The 25,066-nt window shown below is 48.3% G+C and overlaps 1 protein-coding gene across 6 annotated transcripts in view; it reads right to left on the reverse strand.

Annotated features, from left to right (window-relative positions):
* The window catches only part of KANSL1 (KAT8 regulatory NSL complex subunit 1), a 100,867-nt gene that overhangs the window by 25,435 nt on the left and 50,366 nt on the right, over nt 1-25,066 (reverse strand). For 5 of the 6 annotated variants that reach the window (XM_056362698.1, XM_056362697.1, XM_056362695.1 and 2 more), the window contains exons 3-4: nt 5,363-5,504; nt 186-290 (exon numbers count right to left, since the gene is read on the reverse strand). In XM_056362698.1, coding sequence (XP_056218673.1) covers nt 186-290; nt 5,363-5,504 — 247 coding nt within the window. The remainder of the gene's footprint in view (nt 1-185; nt 291-5,362; nt 5,505-25,066) is intronic. The other variant, XM_056362696.1, reaches the window with a different exon arrangement.

Below are 25,066 nucleotides of genomic sequence, written 5' to 3' on the forward strand. Positions count from 1 at the left end.
GACCAGCAGGTCAGCAATTCCCACGTGAAGTCCCACAGAGAGATGCTTCTGCAGGAGGCCAGTCCCAGGCCAGACACACCGCTCCAGCACCTCTCTCCACTGCAGCCTAAAGGATGAACCTTCCCTACCCAGAACTGACGAACGCGAAGGATCTGGACCCAGTCACTTCTGCTGCTGGCACTTACCAGCCGGTCAGCCCCAGGCTCCAGCTTAACTTCAGCACTAACGGGACGGGATGCATCATCTACTGCAGGATCAGGGGGTGATGCTTCACCAAGAACTATCAGCCCCTGGAAGAGAGGGAAGGGAACAGGAATTAACTGCGGGTCCTTTGGTCTCAGCAGGGAAACTGCGCATCCATCGTCCCCCAGAAACTACAACCACTGCACAGCAAGGCTCGCATTCCCACCACATTTTTCAGACGCGATGCCAAACCGAATCCCCTGCTGCCTGGATTTTCCTGACATCTAAGCTGAACTCAGAGGGGGAAGGACAGTGGCTGAAGCCGGATCACATGCCTTCAGCCCCGTTAGCAGCAGAGTTAGCTCCCTCTCGGGCAAAACTGCTGAAAGGCAGCTGCCGTCCCACTTCCCACCCCTTCCCCTCCACCGAGGAGGTTCAGCAAGCCGCACGCCAGCAAAACCAAAGGGAACGTTCTGCTGTAGCACAGAGCAGGAAACGACTACTTTCATAGTATGCAGTGGAACTCACCACCACAGCCAAGCAAACAATTTTGAGCGGGTGCCAAAAATCTACAGTCAAACTTGTTACTCTGAGCAGATTTTTTTCAAAGAAGTGATATTCACAAAATTCAATACAGAAAGAAAAACACTGATAAACAAGCCATTGCTATAAAGCTAGCGGGACAAAGCACAGTGGCAGAGCACTGTGTTATCAAGCTTAACATATGTTGTCCTGTTTACGTTTTACTCTAAGTGAAGCTTACTCTAAAGGCAGGACTGCTTTCTCTCTGAACACCACCAAGTAAAATAAAATCATTGCAATCATGCATATTCTGAGCTGTATTATAACAAAGCAGGCTAAAATGTGCAAGGGATTACAGAGCCGGTGGAACCTATCGACCATAAATATAATCCAGGACAAAGACATGCCAGAACAAGTTTGCATTTGGTCAAACAAGGAACTAGGGAAAGGGCTGCTCAGATTAGGAACAGGCAGATCAGTCATCTGAAAACAATTCAGGAGGTTGCACGGTGTGTCACAAGGACGTGAGCCTGGAAGGGAACTTGGACATGTTATCTGGAGAGAGGAGAGAGCTACCAGGCTTCCCTCAAAGTCCACAAAGTCAAATCTTACATGACCGATGCCACAGCACGTGGCCACGGAGGTCGCTCGTAAGGCTGATTTTGTGCCTTGACACAATCTTCTATACAACAGATCAGCGGCTTTCCAGAAAAACAGTGGTAGCCCATAGTTCAGGGATAGTTTATTTCAGAAATTCCTAAACCAAATACAACTGTAGATGGCCTCTGACCAGCAATGAGGAAGTAGCTGGCTTCTAAAATAAACATGACGACAGTTTTCTAGAGTCTTCTGACATCCCAGAAGGATGTTTAGCGGATGAGAGGCTGGAAGCCTAAACTCAGTTAAACACTGCTGCGCTTTTCCTCTACTCTTGTAAGATCCCTCTCCAAAAGCAACCCATCACATTTCACCACTGCTTCTAGAACCATCCTCAGGCATGCCTCAGCACACAGGTCAGTCATCTCCAGACATCAGGTGTAGGAGACAGTGGACACGAAAAAGGGAGAAACTGGGACTGAATGCAAGGCTGGAACCAAGGAAATCGCTTCCCTCTGACACTCCAGAAAGCACGTGGACTTTCCATTTGCTCAGCGAGAGAGAGAGATGGGGAAGCATGGCCATCACGAACAGAAACAGCCACCGAGGACTTCTGCCTTCAATTTGAGGGAAGAGGACGAAGAGCTGCTCCATGCCTCAGGAAGGTGCAGTGATTAGTTCTACATACTGTGAGTATCGGTTTAGAAGCATGTCCTTCCACTGGTGACTCTAAAGCAGAGGCAACGCTTAACACAGCCTTCCCTGCGACAGTCACAGATTTGGGTTTCGTGCCATCGTACAGAAGCTGCGCTGCCCAAACCTGCCGCGTGCGCCTGCATCCTCTCCCAGCTCCCAGCCCACAGGACAGCATCTGCCTACGGAGGCATTGTGCTTGCTGCTTTGCCGCTAAGTCTCCATTATTTATACACTTCTGAATAACAGAAAGATATTAGAAGGGCAGCACCAGATTTCCAGCTCCCTTTCAGGAAAGGGAAAGGAACAGCGCTTCTGAATTATTCCGAAGCCACACAATACTTGCTTTTCACCAGCATTCTCCAAAACAAAGAAAAAAGGAAGGCTCCTTCTAGTATTTATGGGCAAGCTGCTGCCTTTTAACTCCCATTTTTATCACTAATTATGGTATTAATGAAAAGTCAATCATAGAGGTCTCAGAGCCAGATCCCAGATGTCTCACAGTCCCGTAATAGTCAGCAGCCCCCCTGCCAGGGGACTAATGGGCCAGGAAGGCGGCTGACACACTTTAAGGTACATCAGGAAGAGACTGAGGGTCCTAAACAGCCTCGCAGTGGGACAGCAGCGTCTCTTACGCCCTAAGCCCGACACAGGAAAACCGTGTGAGAGCTGCAAATCCTTCCAGCAAGAGGCTCCTCCTAACTCCCATCCCACCCTTCCCATCCACATTTCTCTTGACTCAGCAGCTCTGGCCAGAGCACAGCCTTCCCCACGGGACGGGCTGCACACAGCAGATCAGAAGCTCCAAGGGAACACAGCGAACTCATCTCGGCTGGCCTGGAACAAGTTGAACCTGGGGCTGCAGAGACAACGTGCAAAACAACCCCGTTTTTAAGGGGTTTTGGTGACTGGATTTCAGCCAGGTCTGCCACTGCACAGAATTCCTGCAGGAGTCCTTCATCTTCATTCACCTCTTATTCCATCTAAGAGTGGAACTCATAAGAGACACAGAAAGAGGGGAAAAAATTGCTGTTTGTTCCTTTCCAAACAGGGAGCACCTGCCACCCACACATGCGGGGAGGTGCAAAGACTCTGCGTGGGGGGAGACCAGCACCACGCCACACCCCACTCCATCTCCAAAAGAGCCCAGAAAGCACACCTGTGTAAAGAAACAAACCCACCTTATTACCTTCATGGACATCCAGTCCTTTAAATTAACTGTACATGCTCTTCAAAACCAACAAAAAAATCAGAGGCACAACAGCCCGCTATTTTTAAGCCCCAGAAAACACAGCACTTTACAACTACCTTTGAACGCACGCTCACGGTTTGCTGTTTTCCTCCACATCTCACCAGGCTCCAACTGAGCCGATCCAAATGTGCTGAAAACACAATTACTGCCGAGACACCCAGGCAGCAGTGTACCTTCAAAACAGGAGGGTATTCTCAACTGCCTGGTCTTTCTCTTGCTATGATCTGAGAAAGCAATGCATCTTATCTTGAAGCGGTACACTGAAATGTAAACCTGAACATATAAAGGTAATTAACCTAAAAATAGAATAAAATAGAACAGCAACTTTGAATTCCTGCAGCAGCTACATTTTAACCTCCTTAAGGCCAAATAAGCTAAAATTATGTTGATGGAAAAAACAAGGCGTCTCCAAATTCTTTAATTGTTGTCCTTGTACAATTTGAAGCCAAATCCATTCCAGCAAGAGTCTTGTAGCACGGAAACATGCTCCCGTTTCTCCAGTCTCCTGTACTTGTCACAAGCTGCTTTTACAAATCTGAGCTCTTCACTGGTGAAGACAGAGCATGTTTTACAAGGCATCCCCGAGTTCGGTGACACAAAGGCAGCGATGGCTGGGTGCAAGCGGTGATCTCCATGAAGTCCTGTCAGAGAGGTGGGGTATTTGATACTTGCTTTCTTGTTCAGGCACAACAGGCACTATCAAATCCTCAACATCTGAACTCTTCTGTCACTCAAAGTGGCACACTTTATCTTAAATTCACATACCGGGTTATCACAGTTGAGGAGTTTTCATTTGAACACATCAAAAAAGGTGACATCCTGCTTTCCAAAACCTCAGCTGTACTTTTCACCTTGGACAAAACCCTGTGATGCTCTCCTTCCAGACCCCGAGACTGCCACCTTAGACAAAAACATGTGATGCTTGTGGCCATTATCAGGCCATTTCACAAGTCCGTCAAGTCGTCATCATCTGATGAATGCACCGAATCTCCAACTTCATTAATGAGTTGTCTCATTTCTTCCATTACTTAACTTTTAGCATATGAATGTTTAGCTATTGTGTACTTAGAAACCATCTTGCGCGATTGGCTTTCCCAAGGCAGAAAGAAGACGACTCTTTCTGAAACTGGTTCATTAAGGTGACACACAGCCCGCTTCCCAGAAGCTTCTGCTCTGCTCTGGGTAATGTATTCCACTCGATCCCGTGCTCTTCCACCCAGTCATTTATAGCCCTCACTCCTCCATCAGCCTGTTCTTCCACATAGCTGCATAAAAGCTCCTTCTCCCTCCCCTGCCTGGGCTTTCCACCCGCCTGGGAGCCTCTCTCCCTGCCACCCCCAGAGCACCACACATCTTGGGAAAAGCATTTGCCAGACTCCGAATTCCTGAGGATCTGTAAGTTGATGCAATACCATGAGCCTTCTTGCCACAAACTCCAGACATTCCTCCCTCCAAAGCCTGACATTTAACGTGCATGCCTGAACATGTCTCGATAACAATTCCTTCCTCAACCCTTCTCTGCTATCCCTCATTCTCCTGCCATTTGAGAGCAAGTCTGAAAAAAAATATAATTCCTTCCACAGAGAAAGGTCAGCACCCAGAAACAGTCTTTTTTTTTTTTTTTTTTTTTTACGATACAGACTCAATTTTAAGCCTGTGCTATGTGACAGCATCGAAGCAAACTTCCTCCACAGTCTCCTCCCTTTCCCAGTAAGTCTCGTTAAGCTGTTCCTTATTCCTACCTTCAGCTACTCCCAAAAAGAAGGAATGGGACGGTTTAAAAATACTTTTTTTCAACTAAAAAACGAGATAGGCTCAAACAATCAGGAACACGCATGCAAAAGCAACAGTTTTGTTCAGTACCCACAGATGAACTTTCAAGTAAGGTATTGCTCTCTTCATGCCACCATACTGAACCAGGGAAAAGAATGACACGCAGTCCACGCCAAGTAGCATTACAATTAGTCACAACTGTGCAATATGCTTTTTGAGAGATGGCAGGGGGGAAAACAAGGCATCAAGACTTTGCACACACACTCTCCACTGCATCGGAAAAGAGAGCCATTAGGAGAAAAAGCAAAATCACACGTATCCGAAGGCACTCCTGGTCCTCACCTTATTGGCTCTAATCTGCTTGTAAATGTCCGTTTGCTGCCGGATTCGGTATTCCAGGTCTGAGACGTGGGCTTGGAGCCAATTCCAGCGACTCACGATGGATGCACGGTCTGCTGCCCATCTCCACTCTGCCCTTTGCCTCCTGGAAAAACAGAGGGGAAGGGGGGATTAGTTTGAATGTGATTTTAATTACGCAGCCCATAAAAAACAACTAGCAGAACTGACAGAGAGATCAAAAGCTAGACACTGAATGGCGTGACCGATATCACCTAGCCACCACTAATAATTACCAACCAAACTACTGCCGTGCTATAAAAGCCATGCCTCCACAAAGCAATATTAAAACAACTTTTGGTACGTAGTGATTGAAGTCCTGCCTATGCAAGCGTTAAGATTTTATTCCATGCTTAGCTGAACCAGCAGCTCCAGTCCTACCTGGCCACATCTGCCAGACCCACTTTTCCAAGTCCTGGAGAAAACAAAACTCATCCGCCCTCCCTTCCTTAACGTAACCTCTTTAAAACAAGACCTCTGTCATCAGTCACAAAATACGCCTGAGCACCAGCGTGTACCACATGGCCACAATTAAAACTCGGTGGCAAGTTTCACAACACACCATCATTCAGTTTTAAGAGTAACCGCTGTTTGGAGACAGAGCGACAGAGCTAGCAGCGCCTTGCACAAACTGCTCCCCTGCAAGGAGGTGTTGCACAGCAAACCTGACTTCTGCATCTGATGGCTTGACCGAGCAAACAAGCCAGCAAGAAACGGCAGAAAATTGCCAAGTGAACAACTCCTCCGGATCTCCAGGGCTCACAGGCGCAAGAGAAGGCAAGTGCGTGTGGGCGCAAGGGGAACCCACACACGCTCTGCAGCTCTTGACTGATTTCCTACCTTCTTTAGCTCTGCTGGGAACACAAAAGTACAGCTCTGCGGGAGCGTTTATAAATATGCTTTCACTAGTGCATGGACTACACCACTGCATTTTACAGTCAACTGTTACAAAAACATCCTTACTCTCTGCTGTCACACTCCAGGGCTGAAAGGAACACAAAGATGGTAAGGTACATATAAATCCATGGCTCCAACTCTCCCATGTTAAAAGCCGTAATATTATGAAAATATACCCTAAGCATCCTGATTCTGGTGCATAAATATTACGGCTACCCAGAAAGGAAGAGAACCACAATATGGTGCAGAAACAAAGCATCAGCAGAAAGTGCGTGCACAAATCCAGTGCCACTGTGCAAAGCCTCTGCCACATCTGGATGTTTGACAATTAAAAAAAATTAATCTTAAAGCTATTCCCTTCGCCCATCTCCCCCTCCCTCTGGTATTTTTGAACCCAGTGAGAACATGGGGCAGGGGAGCCACAGCCATGTCCAGATTTTTCTTCCAAAAATTTACCCAAGAAGTCTTCTGCTGAGATAAACCCTTTTTGACGCAGAAACCAGTCATTATAGCAAAAGCAGCACATGGTAAATGAGATTTACTACTGAAGCACCCCCAGCTGCAGAGATGGTAAGCAACAGCAATAATCAAGTTCTTAGAAAAATCTACACCTCCTATGCATCTGCCCTTATTTAGGCGTACTGGTGCTGAAAGCACTTGCAAAAAAAAAAAAAAAAAAGCACCAGGGTTATTACAAGTTTCAAACCAACTAATTGAAATACCCTGAAAAGGAGTTGGTTCCTTCAAACTCCAAGCAAAACCCACAAATTTAGAACAAGACACGTTCTCCATATTCTTGCTGGACCTCCCGGCTGCGTGGGCGACATTGCTTCAGTGCCAGTTCTGATGAGGCCAGATTTCCACCAAAACAGGCTACTGTATCCACTGCCTACAGTCCTCCCAGCCCTCCCCAAGACCATTTTCAAAGCACTTTTAGGAGCGTAAGTCCTTCCCTCTGGAATATTTCCCTGTATAAGGTGTCTGCTCTGTTTTGATCAATGCTGACCTTATGCTTTGTGGAAATTTTAGTATTTATTGTAGACTGATGCCACAGCAAATCTTAATCCTCCACCATTTACAGCGAGGATACAGTCAGCAGAGCCCCAGATGAAGGCAGCTGAGCGCCGGGGCTGGGTAAGGTCCGACACACCCCAGGAGCGAGGCCGAGGGACCACAGGGTTAATCTGGTGTACGATGGGCTGAGCAGCTGCCAGCACCACCCCAGCATAACCCGATCGATCACGATCACGCCTCTCTAATCCAGCTCTCCGGCCCAGTCACATTTCCCTCTGTTCCAAGAAGGGTAACACCTTGCAAGCTCCGCACAGGGATCTCCACGCTGAGCCCAACGGGCAGGCAAGCCCCTCCAGGGCACGGTGGGCAGAGGCGGTGTTTGGGAAGCGGATCTCCCTTATCTCGCGGAGACACTTCTCTGAGCATCACTGGAAAAGCAGCGCTGCTCTGACTCAATCATCTGCAAGACTGACGGTGTTTTCATGTCGAAGTTCCCCACAAGACTTTCCAGAACACGTTACTTCTCTGCCAACCAAGTTTCAGTGAAATTCTACCACGTTCTCATTTCAGAAGCTAAGAACGATTCTGCTAGAGAAGAGCTCATCTTTTTTTTTTTTTATAGCTTAAAAACTGCAATGGCTGTGTCTGCTTTTACAGCATCTTCAGCATCTGTGGACGCAACAGACTACCTGGACTCCTAGAAAGTTTTGGGCTCCAAGCCAGATCTTAGCAGGTTTCACAGTTTGCTCTCTGGGGATCCACGTAGCACTGGGCATTGTTTTTAGAAATAGCAAAAGCTGCTGAGAATATCTCCAAGCTGCCCGCTCCCTTGCTCACCTCAGCAACGTTACAAAGCACCTATGCCTGCTGGAACAATCCTGGCCTGCTCCGTTATGTACATCTCATTCTTTTGCTCAGACTACACAGAAATCAAGATTAAGTATCAAAAACAGTTCACACCCATTAAGCGACACAGCAGCGTAAGCAGCAGCAGACCTGCTCCTTCACCTTAAAATCAGGACACGTCCTATCCCAGAAAAACCCACTGGATTTAAACCAAAAATAAACCAAGAACGCGAAACACAGTAATGTATACTTCATCCTCCGACACCCTGCGGCATAGGTGGAGGAGGGGAAGATACATAATGATGGCTCAGCCACACTTTCCAAAACAGTATTGAGCGTAGTGTGGTCCTCTATATTTAGAATTAAGCCTTTTTCAGAGCCTGTTCAACTACACCCTTTGCTGTGATGTGCTGTCAGCAACATACATGTGCTTTCCTCATGTAGATCAGCTTTTGGATAACAAGCTATATGGCTTCTTTAGCTTTAACCTCTGCACGAGTATTTTGCAAGAACAATTATTTTCTTGACTAGCGCTAGAAAGTAGCAACCACGCAAAAATAGAGCAACTGAAGTCACTGCAGTCACCACCAGCAGTCACCTAACACCTCAACCAGACACCTCGCTCTAGGGGGAGGGAAGCATTTCTAAACATTTGGGACTTTTAACATGACAATTAACAAAAGAGTTTATTGCACTTGTCCAAAACGGGTTTCAGATTAAGCTGAACAGGAAGACTGATGAGAGGGCCAGGTGGCTGCCGAGAGCGGTGCTGCTGCAAGTGGGCTGCATGGCTCCTCTGGAGAGGGGTCTTCTGCTTCCAGAGGCAAAGCTGGCACGGGGAGAAACGCAAGCAGCAGCAAAGCAGTTAAATCCTGCATCCTTCCAAGGGAAACTACTCATCATGCTGCTGCACGGGTGCACTCTGTGTGACCGCAAGCACTTGCTTGAAGAAAATAGGCTACGGAGAATGGCATGGACAGCCTCTCCAGCTGGGACAGGAGGGTAAACCGATGGAACAGCACATAAAATTAATTATTTAGGAGCCTGATGCTTTAAAAAAAGATAAATTTCCCAGGCAGACTCCTTCTCCTCCTGCAGACACTGGTGTGTGCAGGAGAGTGGCCTCAGCAGATGATGCGGCAGAAGCATCATCCCAGCAGCCACCCCGCGCCCGTGTGCACCCAGCTGGCGTGGCACTCAGCTTGACCGACAAGGACAGCGTCCTGCAAACTTAAGCAGATGGTGCTTATTGTAAATAGTGCATGTGTGCAGAATTAGCAGCCTTACGTCTCCTCCTGCGGAGGGAACTCGCACATGCCCAGAAGGTGCCCAAGAGGGCCAGGAGGCTGGGACTGAGGACGAAGAACATGCGGGGAGCTGAGCCAAGCCAAGCCCAGCCCAGCCCGCAGGGTTATTAAATGCCACGGGAGGCTGCAGGGCTCCACGGGAAGGGGGAGAGGGAAGAACGGGATCCCTCTCCCCATCCATGGCAGAAGAGCTCAAATCCTGCCCTTTGCGCCTGTAGCCTCAAACAGGCACCGACAGCTCCTGCCCTGTGGTGCCAGGCTCCCAGACTGCTGTACCCGCCTCCCCAGCAGAAACCCACAGCCTTTAGGGAACCACGCAAAGAAACTTTATCAACATGACAAATTCTCACAGGTAAACACCCCTTCCTAAAAAACAGGAGTTACTCTACAATGACTGCAGGAGGGCAGTGGGGGGCAGGGAATAAATCCCATGTTACATCAGCCCGAGTGCTTGGAATGGGCTCCAGTCCTTTCCTTAGTAAAAAACAGGCAACTGTGGGTTACAATCAGTCATCCTAAATGGCAAAGTCAACGTCAGAAAGCAAACCCCACCAGCCAGGTGCTCCTGCCAGGCAGCAGCGTCCCCGTTTCGGATGCGCAAGAGCCAAGGGGACAGCAAGGTGCCCTGGTTCGGCCAGTTCAGAGAGGGAGGTGTGCTCTCCTTGTATGATTTTTTTTTTTTTTTTAAATAAGCAGTACAAATACAGCGCTGTCAATGAACACAGCAACACCTCGGTCGATGCACTTCCATCAGTACGACCTGTGCTCGACCCAGGCCAGCCATGGCAGCAGTCGTGGTGCTGTAAAAGCTTTACAAGCTCCACATAGATAAGCCCTCCCTAAGACAACCTCCACCCACGAGCTGTGCTTAAACCAAGCCTACAGATAAAAATCAAATCAAAGCTGCCCACAAAGCACTCCTGGGTGAAGACGCACAGGGATATCCCCACTTCCAAGGAACGGCAGACCCTTCTCCCCCCAGAAGGATTCACGGACCACCTTGCCGGCTGGCTTTGCACCAAGTCCTACCAGGCACACCTTCACTGTGTTCTTCCTGGACCCCAGGGGAGCCGTGCTGCCCCCCTCCACCACGGCACCGGTGGTGAGAAGCCCTTGGTGGCCATCAGTCCATCTTGCCTTCTGTTGAGTCCGTGCAGCTGAACCCCAACAGGGTGGGCAGAGATGGCACCAACAAACGGAGGGAACTGGAGATTAGCGGAATTACTTCTCACTGGGAGACTGCCCTACTAAGGCCCAGCTGCAAAGCAAACAGAGCAGATCCACCAGCTGCTGCTAAACCACCCTGATAATGGCACAGAGCAGCACAGAAAAATGAAGTTAAAAGATTTCAGATTGGAAAGTTACAGGCTGAAGGGAAAGCACATATCAGAACCACTTCTAGGAGTCAGCAGTAATGAATGAGAAGCGGCCGCCAGGGTCTGGAGTGAGATTGTTTCTGCCACCCAGAGCACTTCAGCAAACCCAAATCACGTTAAACGAGGAATAACAGGTCATGCTGGAAGAAAAAAGGAGTCGATGCCAGGCAGAGAGAGAAATGTGACACACAGAAACACTGATAAACTTTCTATGCAGTCAAGCAGCCTGTGCAGTGAAACAGCAATGGGAGAGACTCACCGTGAGCCAGAAACGCTTCTGGCGCTGAAGCACGAGCCCGCGGTGAAGCCGTGGCACCGGAGGGCAGGGGAGCCGGCACAGCCGGTGGATTCAAGTCCCCGGCTGTGACACCACCGGCCTCTCCCTCCCAGCACAGACACAGACGAACGTGCTGCGACACCAGGCAATAAGCTGCAGCTTTTCCCAGGCACTTCCCATGCGATCATACTAGATGATCTCTGAGGTCCCTTCCAACGCCAACCGTTCTGTGACTCTGTGGCTCCCCTCCTCCACTCATTTCTGGCACGTACCCAGGGGCTTTTCTGTCCCCTGAAATGCAGTCACCTACTGACGCAGAGGCCACTCTATATTTACTCGCCCCTGTCCTATGCAGCTTTTGATGGAAGGAATCACCAAAGATCACCTGGTCTGGTTCAAAGCCTCAGATTTTGAGACCTTCTCCTCAAAGACACACACCCTCAGTCTCTCCCACCTGCCAGATGCAAGCTGGGAAGGTGGTAACTGGTTTACCGTAGGAGGCTCACCATGGCACTGGGACAGAGCCCAGGAGGTACCGTACAGGACATTTCCTGAGTAAGCCAATTAAGTATCTGTCCACCAAATGAGGCTTCAGTACCAGGAATCAGGAGATGCTTGCCAGGTGATGCACAACTGGAGGTCCACTTTGACAATCCTGAATGTGCCATGCTGTGGGGAGAAGGATTTAGGCTCTAACCCCCCCCAGCCAAGACAGCTGGGGGAATATTTCACTATCTGAGGGAGAAAAAACTGAGTGGAGTTTGTAAAACAACATCCCATGGAGCTTCCTCTGCAAGACTGTCTGCACTGAGCTGGTTCTTCAGGGAGGTCTCCAGCCTGGTCTACTGTTATGCTATATGGCCAAATTCTCCTTCCCTTGGGTTGGCCGCTCCCACCCCTTGCACTGATGTGCTGGAGTCCCACCCCAGCACACCACAGCCTTTCCCACCAAAGACATGGCCCACCATGAAAACCTGGATTGTTCTGGAGCCACTGTCCACATTCACCCCTCGCGGGTCTACCACGCTTCGGACCTGCCAGAGAAGTTGTCAAAAAAGCAGGCTGGGTGCTACTGGTTTGCCATGAACTGTTCCTAACATCCCAGCTGGCTGGCTCTGGATTGGTAACCACCTGATTCTGGCCTCACATGGCCACTTTACATACTTGTCCTCTTCCCAAGGAACCAAGAAAAAACACACATGCAAGATCTCATCATCAGTTACGCACATCTCAGACTGCACCAGGCAATCTGCCACTGCAGGAAGCGACAGTCCCATCTCGAATTTTGATTCTGCTCCAAAATCTCTGCACAAGCTGCCCTCCTCTTCCCACCTCTGTACTCAATGCATCCCACCACTGCCAAAATGCCCAGAGGTGCACTTAGTGCCTTCCTGAGAGCTGCCCAAGTACCAGCACTTGATGCAATCCACTGTTCTTAACTAGAAGAGAGATCTTGCTGCCAGCCAAAGAAAATAAAAGCGGGGCATGCCACCGCTACGTTCCCATTTCCACCTGGGATCTTCAGCAGGGACAAAACCTGCCAACAGACCAGAAAAGCAGTTTCAAGTATGACAGTTTATGACATTCAGCTGTCAACTCTATTAAAGGGCAAATCATCCATATTAATTCTGCATGTTTTCATTGCATTACCTACCACAAGGCAGCAGCCCCAGGCAAAGTTTAGTAGTGCAAATGCAATGCAATGCTTCGTGTCCACACTAGTGCAATGACTACTCCTGAACAATAATGAGATGCCAAGAGAAATCTTATGGTTACATCAACTCCTGTTGATTTACTGGAAACTGAAAAACATTAGCATTAAAATCAGGTTTAAAAGAGTTTCCCATCCCTTTTCTCTGCTCATCTTCTCAGGAGCCCAAATGCTAGTACTGCAAATAAAGTAAAATACTGGGACGTTCGCTGTTAAGAGTCCATGCTAGGGACAGTTTCACCAGTGCTTAGGCACCCTGGAAATTCAGGACATGCCCAAGTGAAAAAGCCATGTGCTCTGCTGATATAAATTCTGACAGCAAAAAATTTAAGTGTCATCCCCCAAGCACCACACAAATGCAACTTTTACAATTCCTCTCATGATCTTTAATTGTGCCTCACTAAAAAAGAAGAGATCTGCACCCAGTTCAGCTGCTATTTTCCAGTTTGCTCCTGTCCCCATATATTCTTCAAGTTCATTCCTCAGACCACCAAGCTTTTATAATTATTTTTTTGCAAAACCAGATCTATGGGTGGAGCAAGAGTTAAACTCTGCCAAACACACACGCATGACAACTCCAAGGGAGGAAGAGAAAACCCCACAAGCGCTCAAGAACAATCTCATTAGTTGATCATAACATTTCTGCCTGCGAAGAAGCCAAAGTGAACAATTTGTTCAGCTGAACACCCGCCCCCACCCTGTGGACAGAAACATCAGCTTCTGAAGGGCTCTTCTATTCACAGCATGTGCTCGGCACTAATCTAAATCTAGTTCAAACCTCAACTCGGTTCATTCATTCCTGTATTCAGAAAAACCGGAGACCTCTAGAGGCTGGGAGTAAAGAGTTATTTCCACTGTTCCTCACTGAAAAACCCCCACTGCTCAGGGGAAATTTGTGAGCACAAATCCTAAGGCATTTTGCTGCTGAGCAGGGCTAAGCAAGGATGCCAGGCTTCTGCCCAAGAGAGAGGGCAGCACTGGCCGACTGCCAGCAACCCAGGGGCCATGCACAACTTGCATTCAAATAAAGCAGATCACAACTGCCCTCCTTTCTGATGATGAGGAACCATCCAAACCACTCCACTGGCCACAGCATGCAATGCTTTGTCTACAGAGCAACCATCACCCAGATCAGGATATGAAAGGGTTGTTTTGGCATCTCTAGTTCATTTCTATTAAAAAAGGAGAAGGGGGGGGGGGGGGGGGGGGAGGAGAGAAAGAAACAAAAATGGCCCAGGCCAGCCATTAAAAGATGCCTGAACTCCTGCATGGAAATTGTCGCAGAACCAGACCGCACAGCCTGTGGCAACTGCACACAGCAGAATCCAAATTTCTAATACACCAGTTGCAGAAACGGTGTCCAGCCCATGGCTCAACATCGGTGCTGAGCCGTGGGTCCCAGCAGCCCCTCAGCCCCAGGTGACGCTCCAGACCATCAACCAGAGCTCATGTCTTGCATTCTCCCTTCTTGCTGCTATACTCTCATGGCCACTCTCTCGTGGCAGTTTCTTTCCCCCAGGTATTCCCAAATCCCTTCCTAGAGGAAGGTAAGTGCAGGCCAAGGATCCAAAAAACCCCTTGGACAGGTACAAAACTCAATCCTCACACTGACCTACAGATGGGGAAACAAAAGAGGGAAATTAAAAATACCAAAGTGAAAAAGTGAAATAACTGCCTAGGTAAGCTGAGGGGGGGGGGGGGGTGGGGTGGTGAAGACACCCACCCCAGCAACCTGCTCATTGCACAGAAAAAAACAAAGCTACACCAACCCATCCTCACAGCCCTTCCTGCCTCCAAACAGATTTTACTTTGATTCAGGCCAATTTTAACTACTTTAGAAGCTGCGTAACAGAAATACACTTGAATGCACTCTGAGAAAGAAAGTTTCCTGTGAAATGAAATGTCAGGGTATTATTTATGTTGTTGAAGAGTGTCATCACCATCTACATACCTCCATATCAGGCTTATCTTAGCAAGATTTATACTTCTGAAGTGCAAACGGTCTCAGAAAGCATTATCAGAAAAGGAACTGAAAACCAAGCCACACTATTAAACTGTCCTTCTTCCCTTAAATGTAATACTTTCAAAAATAATATATGGCACGTAAGAGGAATCCCAGCAAGCAGGCAGGAAACAGGCCAGCAAATTTTACAGACATACACACAGACACATGGAGCAACCAAACTACTCTGTTTCTCACCAGTAAACTGAAAATCATAGTTTTATTTACCTCCTGGTTTTAGCTCAGGGCAACACTGCTGGCTGGTGAAACATCAGCCCCATTACCTGCAGACAGCTGTTAAGTTTGGCTCTCGCACAGCCGTGTGCCACGTTCAGGGTCTGGCTGTGCTGCAGAAATGGAGTTAACATCTGAAATCAGAGCAGCTCAAGACCACCACCCCGGAAAGTGACACGCCATGCTGCCCCAGGCGTAACACAAGGCACATGGGCTCACGTGCTGATGATGCACTGGGAGCCCACCACCCCCCGGGTCTGGGTCCTGCAGCAGAGCGCCAGCAGCACCGTGCTGCGCAGCAGCCGTGACACATGATGTGTCGGTGATGCTGAGTCACTCGCCTCGTGTGTGCTGGCCCTTTCTCAGTCCCATCCACAATCCCAATGGAAACCCACAAACCTCAAGAGGAACACGCGGCAGCTTTCACCGAAGCCTGGAAATGGGCATTTCAAAGGTAGAGCAGGTCCCTTGATCGGTTTTGGTTTTACAAGCTGGAAAGTTGCAATAAACATCTGTTTGGACGGTGACCCTAAAATACTCATTCAGGCCATCAGCAAAAGGACCTGTGGGATTTCAGACACCAGCTCCAAGCAGGGTCTGCACAGATGTCAGTGTGCTCTGCCCACACAACAGCACCTCCACCGCAGCTCCTGCTGCTGCGCCCATCGCACCCACGGCCAAGCCAACAGGAACCAAACCATGGCTGGGTTCCACCCTGTGCCCGCAGGTGTGGGAACAGGTCCCACGGGACAGAAATCTTTAACACTCCTGTTCCCTGTGCCAACCCAACAGGGTGACACGAGGAGGACACCTTCCCAACAGGGGGACAAGACCCAGGTGCCAAGATGAAGGCAGAGGTAAGGAGGGATGCCTTCCTGGCAGCGCTTCCCATCTCCGCTTGGTCCTGCCCAGCAGGAAAATCCCTGCCCAGCAGATCCCACAGTGGTCTGGACTGTGCCACAGCTGCCTGGGACAGGCGTTTGGGCACCTTCCTACCATTTTTCAGAACTCGCCTTCCTCTGCCTCAGCTGACCCGCAGCAAGCGCCGCAGTCGCTTCTCGCTGCTACCAGGCAAGGAAGTCAAGGCAGAGGCCACCAAAGGCTCAGTGCTGACCTTCAGCAGGAGGCTCCCGTAAGCAGCCGTAGGTGAAAAACGTGCGCTCCACCTCACCAACCTCCACCCGGCTTCCTTCCCCTAGCGGGTGACTCGTTGGGGATATGGTAGTGTGAGGGCACAGACCCACCTCAGCACCGGAGAGCACTCCAAGCTCTTCTGGGTTTGGGTTTTTTCTCTCATTACTGATAAGCTTTAGGCAAAACATTGTGCCGCCTCGCTAACGTTCCCCTTAGCGCCTCCATCTCACTCCTTCCCAAAGACTGCTGCGGAGAGGGTCCTCCAAAGCGCTCAACTCCCCAAGCCAACCAGCACACACAGATGCAGCTCCAGCCTCTGCTCCTAAAAAGCTCACTGCTCTCCTCCGCTGCCATAGTGCCACCCCCCAGGCTTGCTTATCTTCTTCAGCTATCTCAAGGTGTCATCTGTTAAAAAAAAAAAAAGCGCCCTAATTTTCCATTAAGCCCACAAAGCCCCCCTAATCATAACACGGCTCTGTGATGTGGTGCACCCATTCACGACAGAGAGAGTTCAACAAAATGACCACCATACCCTTATGATTTCACTTTCTGTTGAGTTCATGACCAAGACATATATTTGGCAGCACGTCAATCAGCCAGAAGCAAAATCACACGGCCCAGCAGAAGGCTCTGCTCAGACTCAGAACTGGAGTTTAGATTTGTTTGGGGTTTTTTTCCTCTTTCTTAGTTTTCTGAATTCTTTTAAGATCTTTACTGAAATTCTTCATGCTGGTTGCCAGGGCTAGGTTTGAACTTTTGCGATATTTCAATTTTAAGTGCTCCAGATCTTTATGCTATGACATTTATGCAATGCCCCAAGCATTTATTCAGCTGACTGAAAAACAGCCATTCCAAGCTTTAGCTGCTCTTCAGCCCTTAGCAGCAACAATTGTTCTGTGACAATAGCCTAAAATTCTGAGTTTATTCTTCCAGCTATGCCAATGCAAGTATTTTGGGCCATGTCTGAATCCTGTTTTGGCACCCACAAACTAGAGAGCAAGGTGTGGGGAGCAAAGGGAAAGGTAGGGGAGTGAGGTGGGGAGAGGAGGTGGGAATCAGAAGAGTGTGGACGTGAAGAGCTGGCTGTTACGCCGGCAAAACTGACACTCCAGATGCACAGCAGAGCAGCCAGCTGAAAAATACCATGTTTGTAAGACAATTTATTGGACCACTTTTCCAGCATAGCTCTCCACATGCTCATAAGCAACTATGCAGGCACAGCAGCCAGCAGAATAGCTAACACTGCCAATGCGCAGAATTTGCCTGATCATCATCGTACCAGAAAATGCAAGGCAGTTTGTTACCCCCTGCAGCTAAATCCAGGAGCAAGGAGGTAAAGACTATACCATGCATGAAAGGTGTTCATAACAGAACAACGGAAGTTTGCTCCAGCTGCAATGCCCTTTCAGTTCATCGGCAATTTTTTCCCTAACTCTCTGATTAACATGCCATTCTCAACAACACAAAGTACCAAGATGCCCACCTTTCCCCCCAGAATGCCTAAAATAGGATTGTTCAAGCTCACAACCAGCTTCTTCCAGGATCATAGCCTCCTTTTTGGCCAGTAAGGCCCTTTATCAATATTACAATTTTACTTACGACAGCTTCCTAACAGGTCTGGGTGGCACAGGACAGCACAGTCATTACCTTTTTTAGGCCTGTATTTTTCATTAGAGGTTATACTTCTTCCGTTAGAAAGCAGAAAGTGGCAGAAGCACTAAGCCAATGGAAATTTTGCCCTTTTTTTTCCCCCCCTCCTCTTCACATTAAAGGTGGGATTTCATCAAGAGATTTACAACCTCCCTTTGGCAAACTCGGTAGCTAGGGACCAGTGACTCCTGTTCACTAAGAGGATACGGTACATGGTAACAGAGGCTGTTATCACCATCTTCACTAACACACCATGAGCGCAACCAGCAACAACTACAAGCCATTTTCTTTGATTTCTTTAAAGTAAGAGGTCTTGAAATACTTGAAAAATTGCACACATTGCAACTCCATCCTAAAACTCTGCCTGCTGCCAAAGCACCAGAGAAGCATGTACAGGCGGATATACTGGCAAAGACCACAAGCCAAGCTTCCCCCAACACATCCCTGTAGAAAACCGGCATCCTCTCTAGGAAACACTATAAAATAAATAAAAACTGCTGGGACACGCTCTGTCAAAGAGCAACTTTTGCTGGGACAACCAGGGCTTGCAGCAGCCATCGACACTTCCCAAGAAGGTACGCTTGAGCAAACAAGGCAATTCACAGCTCCTGGTCTCCTTCAACCAGCGACAAGATACTACCTCACGCTGGGCAGCACAGGACGATTTGACTTTTTGGATGGCTGTAAACCAAGCTTCCCTGAAAGTAATGCAGTTAAAACATCAAAGAAGAGAAGAAAGGGGGTGTTCGGTGTCTTAAATTCTTCAAACAAAACTAAGTGTTCAACGGAGAGGAGACAATTACAGCACAAAGTAAACCATTTGAAAAATTTATTACACTTGTTCAACAGCAAAGCCCTTTGTATGTGTGCAAATAGAGTAGTTTGGTGTCAAAGTGGTGTAGCGCTCACGGTAGACCATTAGTGGCACAATCCCTGGGGAAACAAGAATAGAGACTATGCAAATCAGGATCTATTGTTAAAAGGGAAAATTTATTTCACATTCCTGAGCAGCAGTGTTCCTGGAGCATAACAATTGGTGAGGCCCTTCTGCTGAGTACTGCACATTTTTATGCTCCACAGTAAATCAATATTCCATAATACAGAAACTATGTTAAATTATTGCCAGTGTGAGGACAGCAGCTCAGAGCTCCCATTGGTGAACAGCATCAATACAACACCATGTTGGAACAGGACTTATTTGGGACATGCTTTTCATTGTTCAGAAGAGTTTACCAAAGGCAAAATTTATGGAATTATTCTCCAGGACATTTAAACCTTCCAGCACACACCACAAAGAGAACAGCACCAGCAAAGGCATGATCATGCTGCCCTCAACTTGGTCTAAACAAGTGCAGCTAGTCATCTCAGTGTTGCAAAGCCTTCCACTCAGGCAGAAAACCAATCTCACAATGAGATATCCAAGAAGAACTAGTTAATTTGAAGTGGAGAACTCCTTGGATCCCCATGCTCCAGCTCTCCTTGCAAGAGGAGATGATGACTCCTTCAGTATTTACCAAAGGACTCACTATAGACTAACATGAGATGCAAACATCTACCAAACTACTTTCAACTAAGCAACTTCTGATCCCCAGCAGTCCAAGCAGGACTGAAGCGAGCAGCCCAACAAATAAAACCTGCTTTCATTTTCCTCCTGGTTCAGCTTGCAGGAGACAAAAGTCCTCCTTTTCTCCCCCATCCACTGCACCTAGTAAGTACCCACAGACAGGAGTGAGTAGCGCCTGATATTCCCGTCTTTCCAGGAATGAAAATGCAGCTTCAGTCTCTTCACTTTTTATTGTGCAGCCGTTAAGACCTAAGGTCGGTCAAAGGGTATGTTGTCATGGATCATAGGAGGGGGGTGGTTTTGTTTAACTCTACAGGTTTTGCAGCCCAAGATCAAAATGAAACTTCAGGATAAGCGATTACACTGAACCAGGCTTCTTCTCTAGGCCTGGGAAACTTCTGCACTACTAAGGTGACCTCGAATCCTCCTTATCTGCTCTGTAATGTCCTGGAGGACAAGGAGAGTGCTTTGCAAACACACGTCTCAAAACGCAGAATGCCAGTGTGAAGTTTCTGTTCATAAATACAGCTCTGAGCACCACAAAATTAAGCTTTGCTCTGTACCTGCAGCACAAAAGCCCTAAACTCTTTCCACAAAAGCTTCTTCTTAAAGTTTTGTTCCAGTCTTTATCACTGCTCATTAGAGCAAACAGGTTTTTAAGCTCTCACAGACACAGAAGTCCAGAAAAAACTCATTTGTTTGGACCATGTAGTGACATTAGGACCATGTAAGTAGAAGCCACGAAGGATTTCCAGTTGAAGCAGTTGTCGTCACCAATGCCAAAAAGGGCTGGGGTGGGCAGGGAGTAAGGGCGAACTAATGGATTTTAGGGAACTCTGGAACAGCAGACAGAAGCAGCATCGATGCATAACAGCCTGAGTGGTATGAATTCACCCATCAGGTGCAGTCCCAAGGCTCCCCAAGCTCCCTGCCGCCTTCCAGGGGGAAGCCAGAAGCAATCTGCTTCCCAGCCCTAGCTGGGAGCGCTGTGCTGCAGGAGGCAATCCGATGTGTGCAATCGCATCTCATGCCCACTCACTCATGGGCTTGCCCTGATTTCCAAGCCTTCAATCTGAGTTGCTTCAGAGTTGTAGGGAAAATGAAAACATTTTTTTTTTTCTGGTTTGAAGCAGAGGGAGGTCATATCCCTGCTCAAAGTAATGCTCAAAGCCTGGTGCTTCTATCCTTTTAGGAAAAGCGAACACCCACCCAATAAAGCTGCAGATATTCTGTCTGCAGCTGCGGTGCTCTGCTCCTCCACAGCTCACTGCGCAGGGGAGTTGCAGTAACACACGTACCTACACAGGCATGCCCTAGCACGGTCCCCCAGCAGACCAAGATCACCTCTTCAGTCTAAAATAGAGCAAGGATAAAGCTACACATCAATATTAAATCTGAAGGTCATTTAGTCAAGGGAAGGGGCAGACACGCTATTTCTGGCACCCCTCCAAGAGAAGTTCCCTCTCTCAGCCCAAAGAGCCCTTCCAGTTAACACAGAAATAATACATTTCTGGCCTCCAAGCCTTTTATCTAAGAAATGGGATAAAATAATTCTGGCTGAAGGACTACTATATAGCGCAGGAGTGTGAAAAAGTCCAGAGAGAAACGGAACAAGAGAGGGAGAACAACAGGAGACTGATGTGAATCACGCTATGTTCAGTTTTGCCTGGAGCCATAGCGAAACACGGCACAAAGCAGTCACGGAGCATCGGGGTGGCATGGGCAGGGAGAAGGGCGTCTGCTTCTGCCTACTTAACTGTGGACAGGCAGCGCTGGAGACAGAAGACCAGAAGGCGTAAATTAAGGAGTTAGCAATTATGTTCCACAGCAAAGGACGCAGAAAGGTTTCATGGCACTGGATCAAATCTGAGACCAAGACTGCTGTGCGGATGCGGGGGCAGCTGCTGGGTTCAGGGCTGGTAAGGCAGGGGCACAAGCGGTAGGAGCTTTGGGCAGAGTGGTCCTGGGGGGTGCTGAGGACAGCCAGAATGCAGCTTGCTCAGAGGCTGCAAAAATCAAGTTTTATTTCCATTAGCAGAAGAAAGGCACAATCTGCATTGTCTGGCCACGTGAAACCCCTTTTGTAACAGATGCTCCAGCGTACAAAGGACTGAAGAAACACAGGATTCAAACATCAAATGGGAGACATAAAAGACCATCTCTGCTTTCCAAGAAAGGACAGAACTCTGACCAGCTCAAAGAACCTTCCAGAAGAGCAACTCTGGCCACTAATGAAGGCTTTTCAGGGAACTTCTCATCTCATCTGCATGCAACAAACCAACACATCATGTCACTTCCCTCCGCTAGCGCTTGCCACATTTTTCGCACCAGCGGATGTCTGTCAACACCCCTGAATTTCTTGGGCATTCCTGGCTCCTTTATCAAGTTTTCCATCAAAAAGCTCGTTTAATGAATCTGCAAGTCCCTCTGCATGGTCCCACAGAGCACAGTTTAAGAACCACTATTTTAGCCCTTACTATCTTCTGAACATGTTTGCCAGCAGCAATTAAAAATCAGGAATTTCTGCGATAACAAATTGCCGATTTAACTAACACAAAAGTCTGCTTCAAGCCAGACCAAAGCCAGTGCCTTGTAGCTCTTTTGGGCATCACACCAGGGTGATGCAGTACCATACCATGGGAAGAAGTGTCACTGCTGAGCTGTGATCCATCTTTTCTGTTTAACTATAAAAGAGCTTCATCGCCAGCTTCAGTGGGAGCTGGTGAGTTCAGGAGAGCGGGTCATATTGGCAGGACACGCACCTAACCAGTAACATGTGTACTCCCTGCTGGAGAAACTTTGATTTTGGCCTGCAAAGCTGTCCAGGAATGTCCAGCAGAATGGAGTATTTCACTGGACACAGACACAAGCGTGGGATCCACTCTGCCTCTGTGAGGCTGCAGGAGTGGCAAGGGCTGCCCTGCACACCCTCAGCGAGCAGCATGGCACGGCTAAGAGGTGGCACGAACATCAGCTGAAAAACAAGATCTGGATGATCTGCTAGGAAACGATCGAGACAAAAAGGACCGAAGGCTCCCCTTGGCAAACCGTCTGAGGGCTGCGAACTGAGCCATGTCGGTCGACGTCCTCTCCTCCACCCCGGCTGCATGCACTGCCCTTTAGGACAAGGGCAACACGCGGTGGGGAGTGAAAAGGGGGAAAAGGTTCGTGGCTGGGGCTCCACCTGTCCCCTGGACAGAGGACTTCAGTCTCAATGCTGTCAAGCCTCCATCCTTCACCAGAACTCAAAGCACTGTAAAACAAGGACCTCCCCCCCAAACGTAGCTTTATCCACAGGAGGCCCCTGCTACTCACTGTGGGCTGACAAAGGCCTTAATGTTCAAACTTACAGATACCCTATTTATTTTCCTGAAAAGAGTACGGGGTAATTCAAACCCTGGGACAACATGCATGCCTTGGAGGGGGAAGGAAGCAGGATCTGAGTAAGTCCGCAGACTTATAAGGGCTCTGAGCTAAGGAATCCCAGCGTTCATTAGCCTCCTACGCAAACCGTCCAAACTGCAAATTGCCATTTGCTGCACGAGGCCGCTGAGCCACTACAAGAGACCATGGAGAATCCACAGTGCCCGGAGAATCCACAGTGCCCTGCTCTCAGGGGTCCTGGTGCCGCAGGTCCTGGCGGTGGCAGCTCACCGGCCCAGCACCCGCGTGGGGCTCCAGCACCAGCCACCGGCACCGGCAGCAAAAGGAGCGGTCAGGACGTGCCAAATACAGGCAGCCGGGCTGGATGGATGTGGTTGGGCAGATCGGCAACAAAGCGAGTAGGCAGGCTGCTCTTTAACCAGGTTGCTGTTTAGACGGCCATGATATTACCTTCAAAAGCAACATGCAGCTAAAAGCCACGTGAGAATGGAGAATGCAGTTTACACAACGTCTCTGTTCTGCTTGATCATCCCAGCATCACACCAGGTTGCAGCTTTCCTTTAGATGAAGGGAAAAGCTCGTGGGCAGCCCCTTGCTCGCATCAGATGCGAAGGGTAACAAAGCAAGTTCTCAATAACCAAGATTCTCAGGAAAACAAAAACTCTTAAGGGCAACGTTTCTGCAGTTATCATTTAGAGCACATTTATATCTTCAACACGGAAACAACCATTATGCAAAGGTGAGAAAAAAACTGGCTACACAGGTTTCTTCACTCCCAAGTGTCACCAGGGGGTGAGGTGGACACCAGTACAGGCTTAAGCAGATATGACACGTAAGTGCTGCCTGTTCTGTCCCCCAACCTGCCTCTCGCAATGCTCAGAAAATCCACCTAGTTTCAGTACTTCACAAAGGAATTCCACGATACGAGCTTCAGTTCAACAGTAAAATATGAATTCTCCCCACCCTCCTGTTCAGGCCATATACATGTTGGACAGCCAGAGCAAAACAGACCACCAGCACATCCTGAACTCCACACAAAACAAAAATACTCCTGCCCTTCTCCTAGCCCTGCTGCAGCTTTTTGTAAGACCATGCTAACAAAAAACCCCAAACAACCCAACCCACAGAGCTTTTAGCTTAGTATGTAACATAAGTTTCATATGGAACATGGCTTTTATTTCAAGTACATACATGCACATACAAGCCTTTAACTTGCATCCACTCTGGAGTGCTCAGAAGGGCAGAGAAATGAATGATGCGCTTTCCAAGTCCTTCATACACTAGCTTAAAAGTGAATGGACTGGAGAATCAACTCCTGGGTTTCCCTCCAGTTCTTCTGCTAAGACATCCAGCATGTCCCACTAAAGGCCATATACGTTTTTGTTACCATTTCCCTCTCAACTCTTGCTGGGCTGAGCAAGACTCTGCTTTACCCTAGATACCTGGACCATATGCAATTATTTCATTACAGTGCACAGCTTAAAGTACAAACCTCTTGCTGACGTGCAACTTTGATCCAAACTCCTTAGATGCCACTCCCTCAATTCATGACCTGTTTGCATCTCTAAAAAAATACTTTTCCTCTGTTACCAAACAGTTATTAGGTCTCTAGCCATGATTTGGCAGTGGAGACAGGCTTCAGATGATAAAACTCCGGATAATGCAGAGAGTTCGAGTATGTAAGGTCACAAGTGTGCAGCCACATTTCTTCTACAGAGCCAAAAGGCATCGGCCCGCAAGATTTATAAAACATGTGAACTGTCACCGAGAGCAGAGATATGGAACTAACTCCAGGCAGGCTCTCAGGAAATCCACATCTGACCAGGAAGAAAACTAAAGACAAGACAAAAAAATAAGAAGGGCAAGAAGCTGACAGCAGAGTATGTGTCTCTATACCCATGGTGAACTACGTGGGACCCCAATCCCTGCACTTACTTGCTGTATCACACAGGAAAACCTTTCCTGAGGGAGCAGCCGACAGTCAGCTCCTGCAACACGGCACAGCAGTGGTGGGGAGGAAGAAGGTCTTACGCCTTCTCAAAGCCGGGATCTGCTAATTCCTTGCTTCATCACAGATACACCTTTTGATCCTGGATGCGATACTTGACATCTTTTTCTCATCTCTAACATGGCCAGAGGAGTTCTGGCTCACCTTCAAGAGTAGCTGTTACCTATGGTGTATTTATTGGGCCAGGCAGAAGATGGCTTTAGTCTGGAACGGATTTAGTATCACAGAAGAAATTCCACTGTAACC

This window comes from Falco biarmicus, chromosome 17 (genome assembly GCF_023638135.1).
Source record: "Falco biarmicus isolate bFalBia1 chromosome 17, bFalBia1.pri, whole genome shotgun sequence".
Taxonomy (NCBI): domain Eukaryota; kingdom Metazoa; phylum Chordata; class Aves; order Falconiformes; family Falconidae; genus Falco; species Falco biarmicus.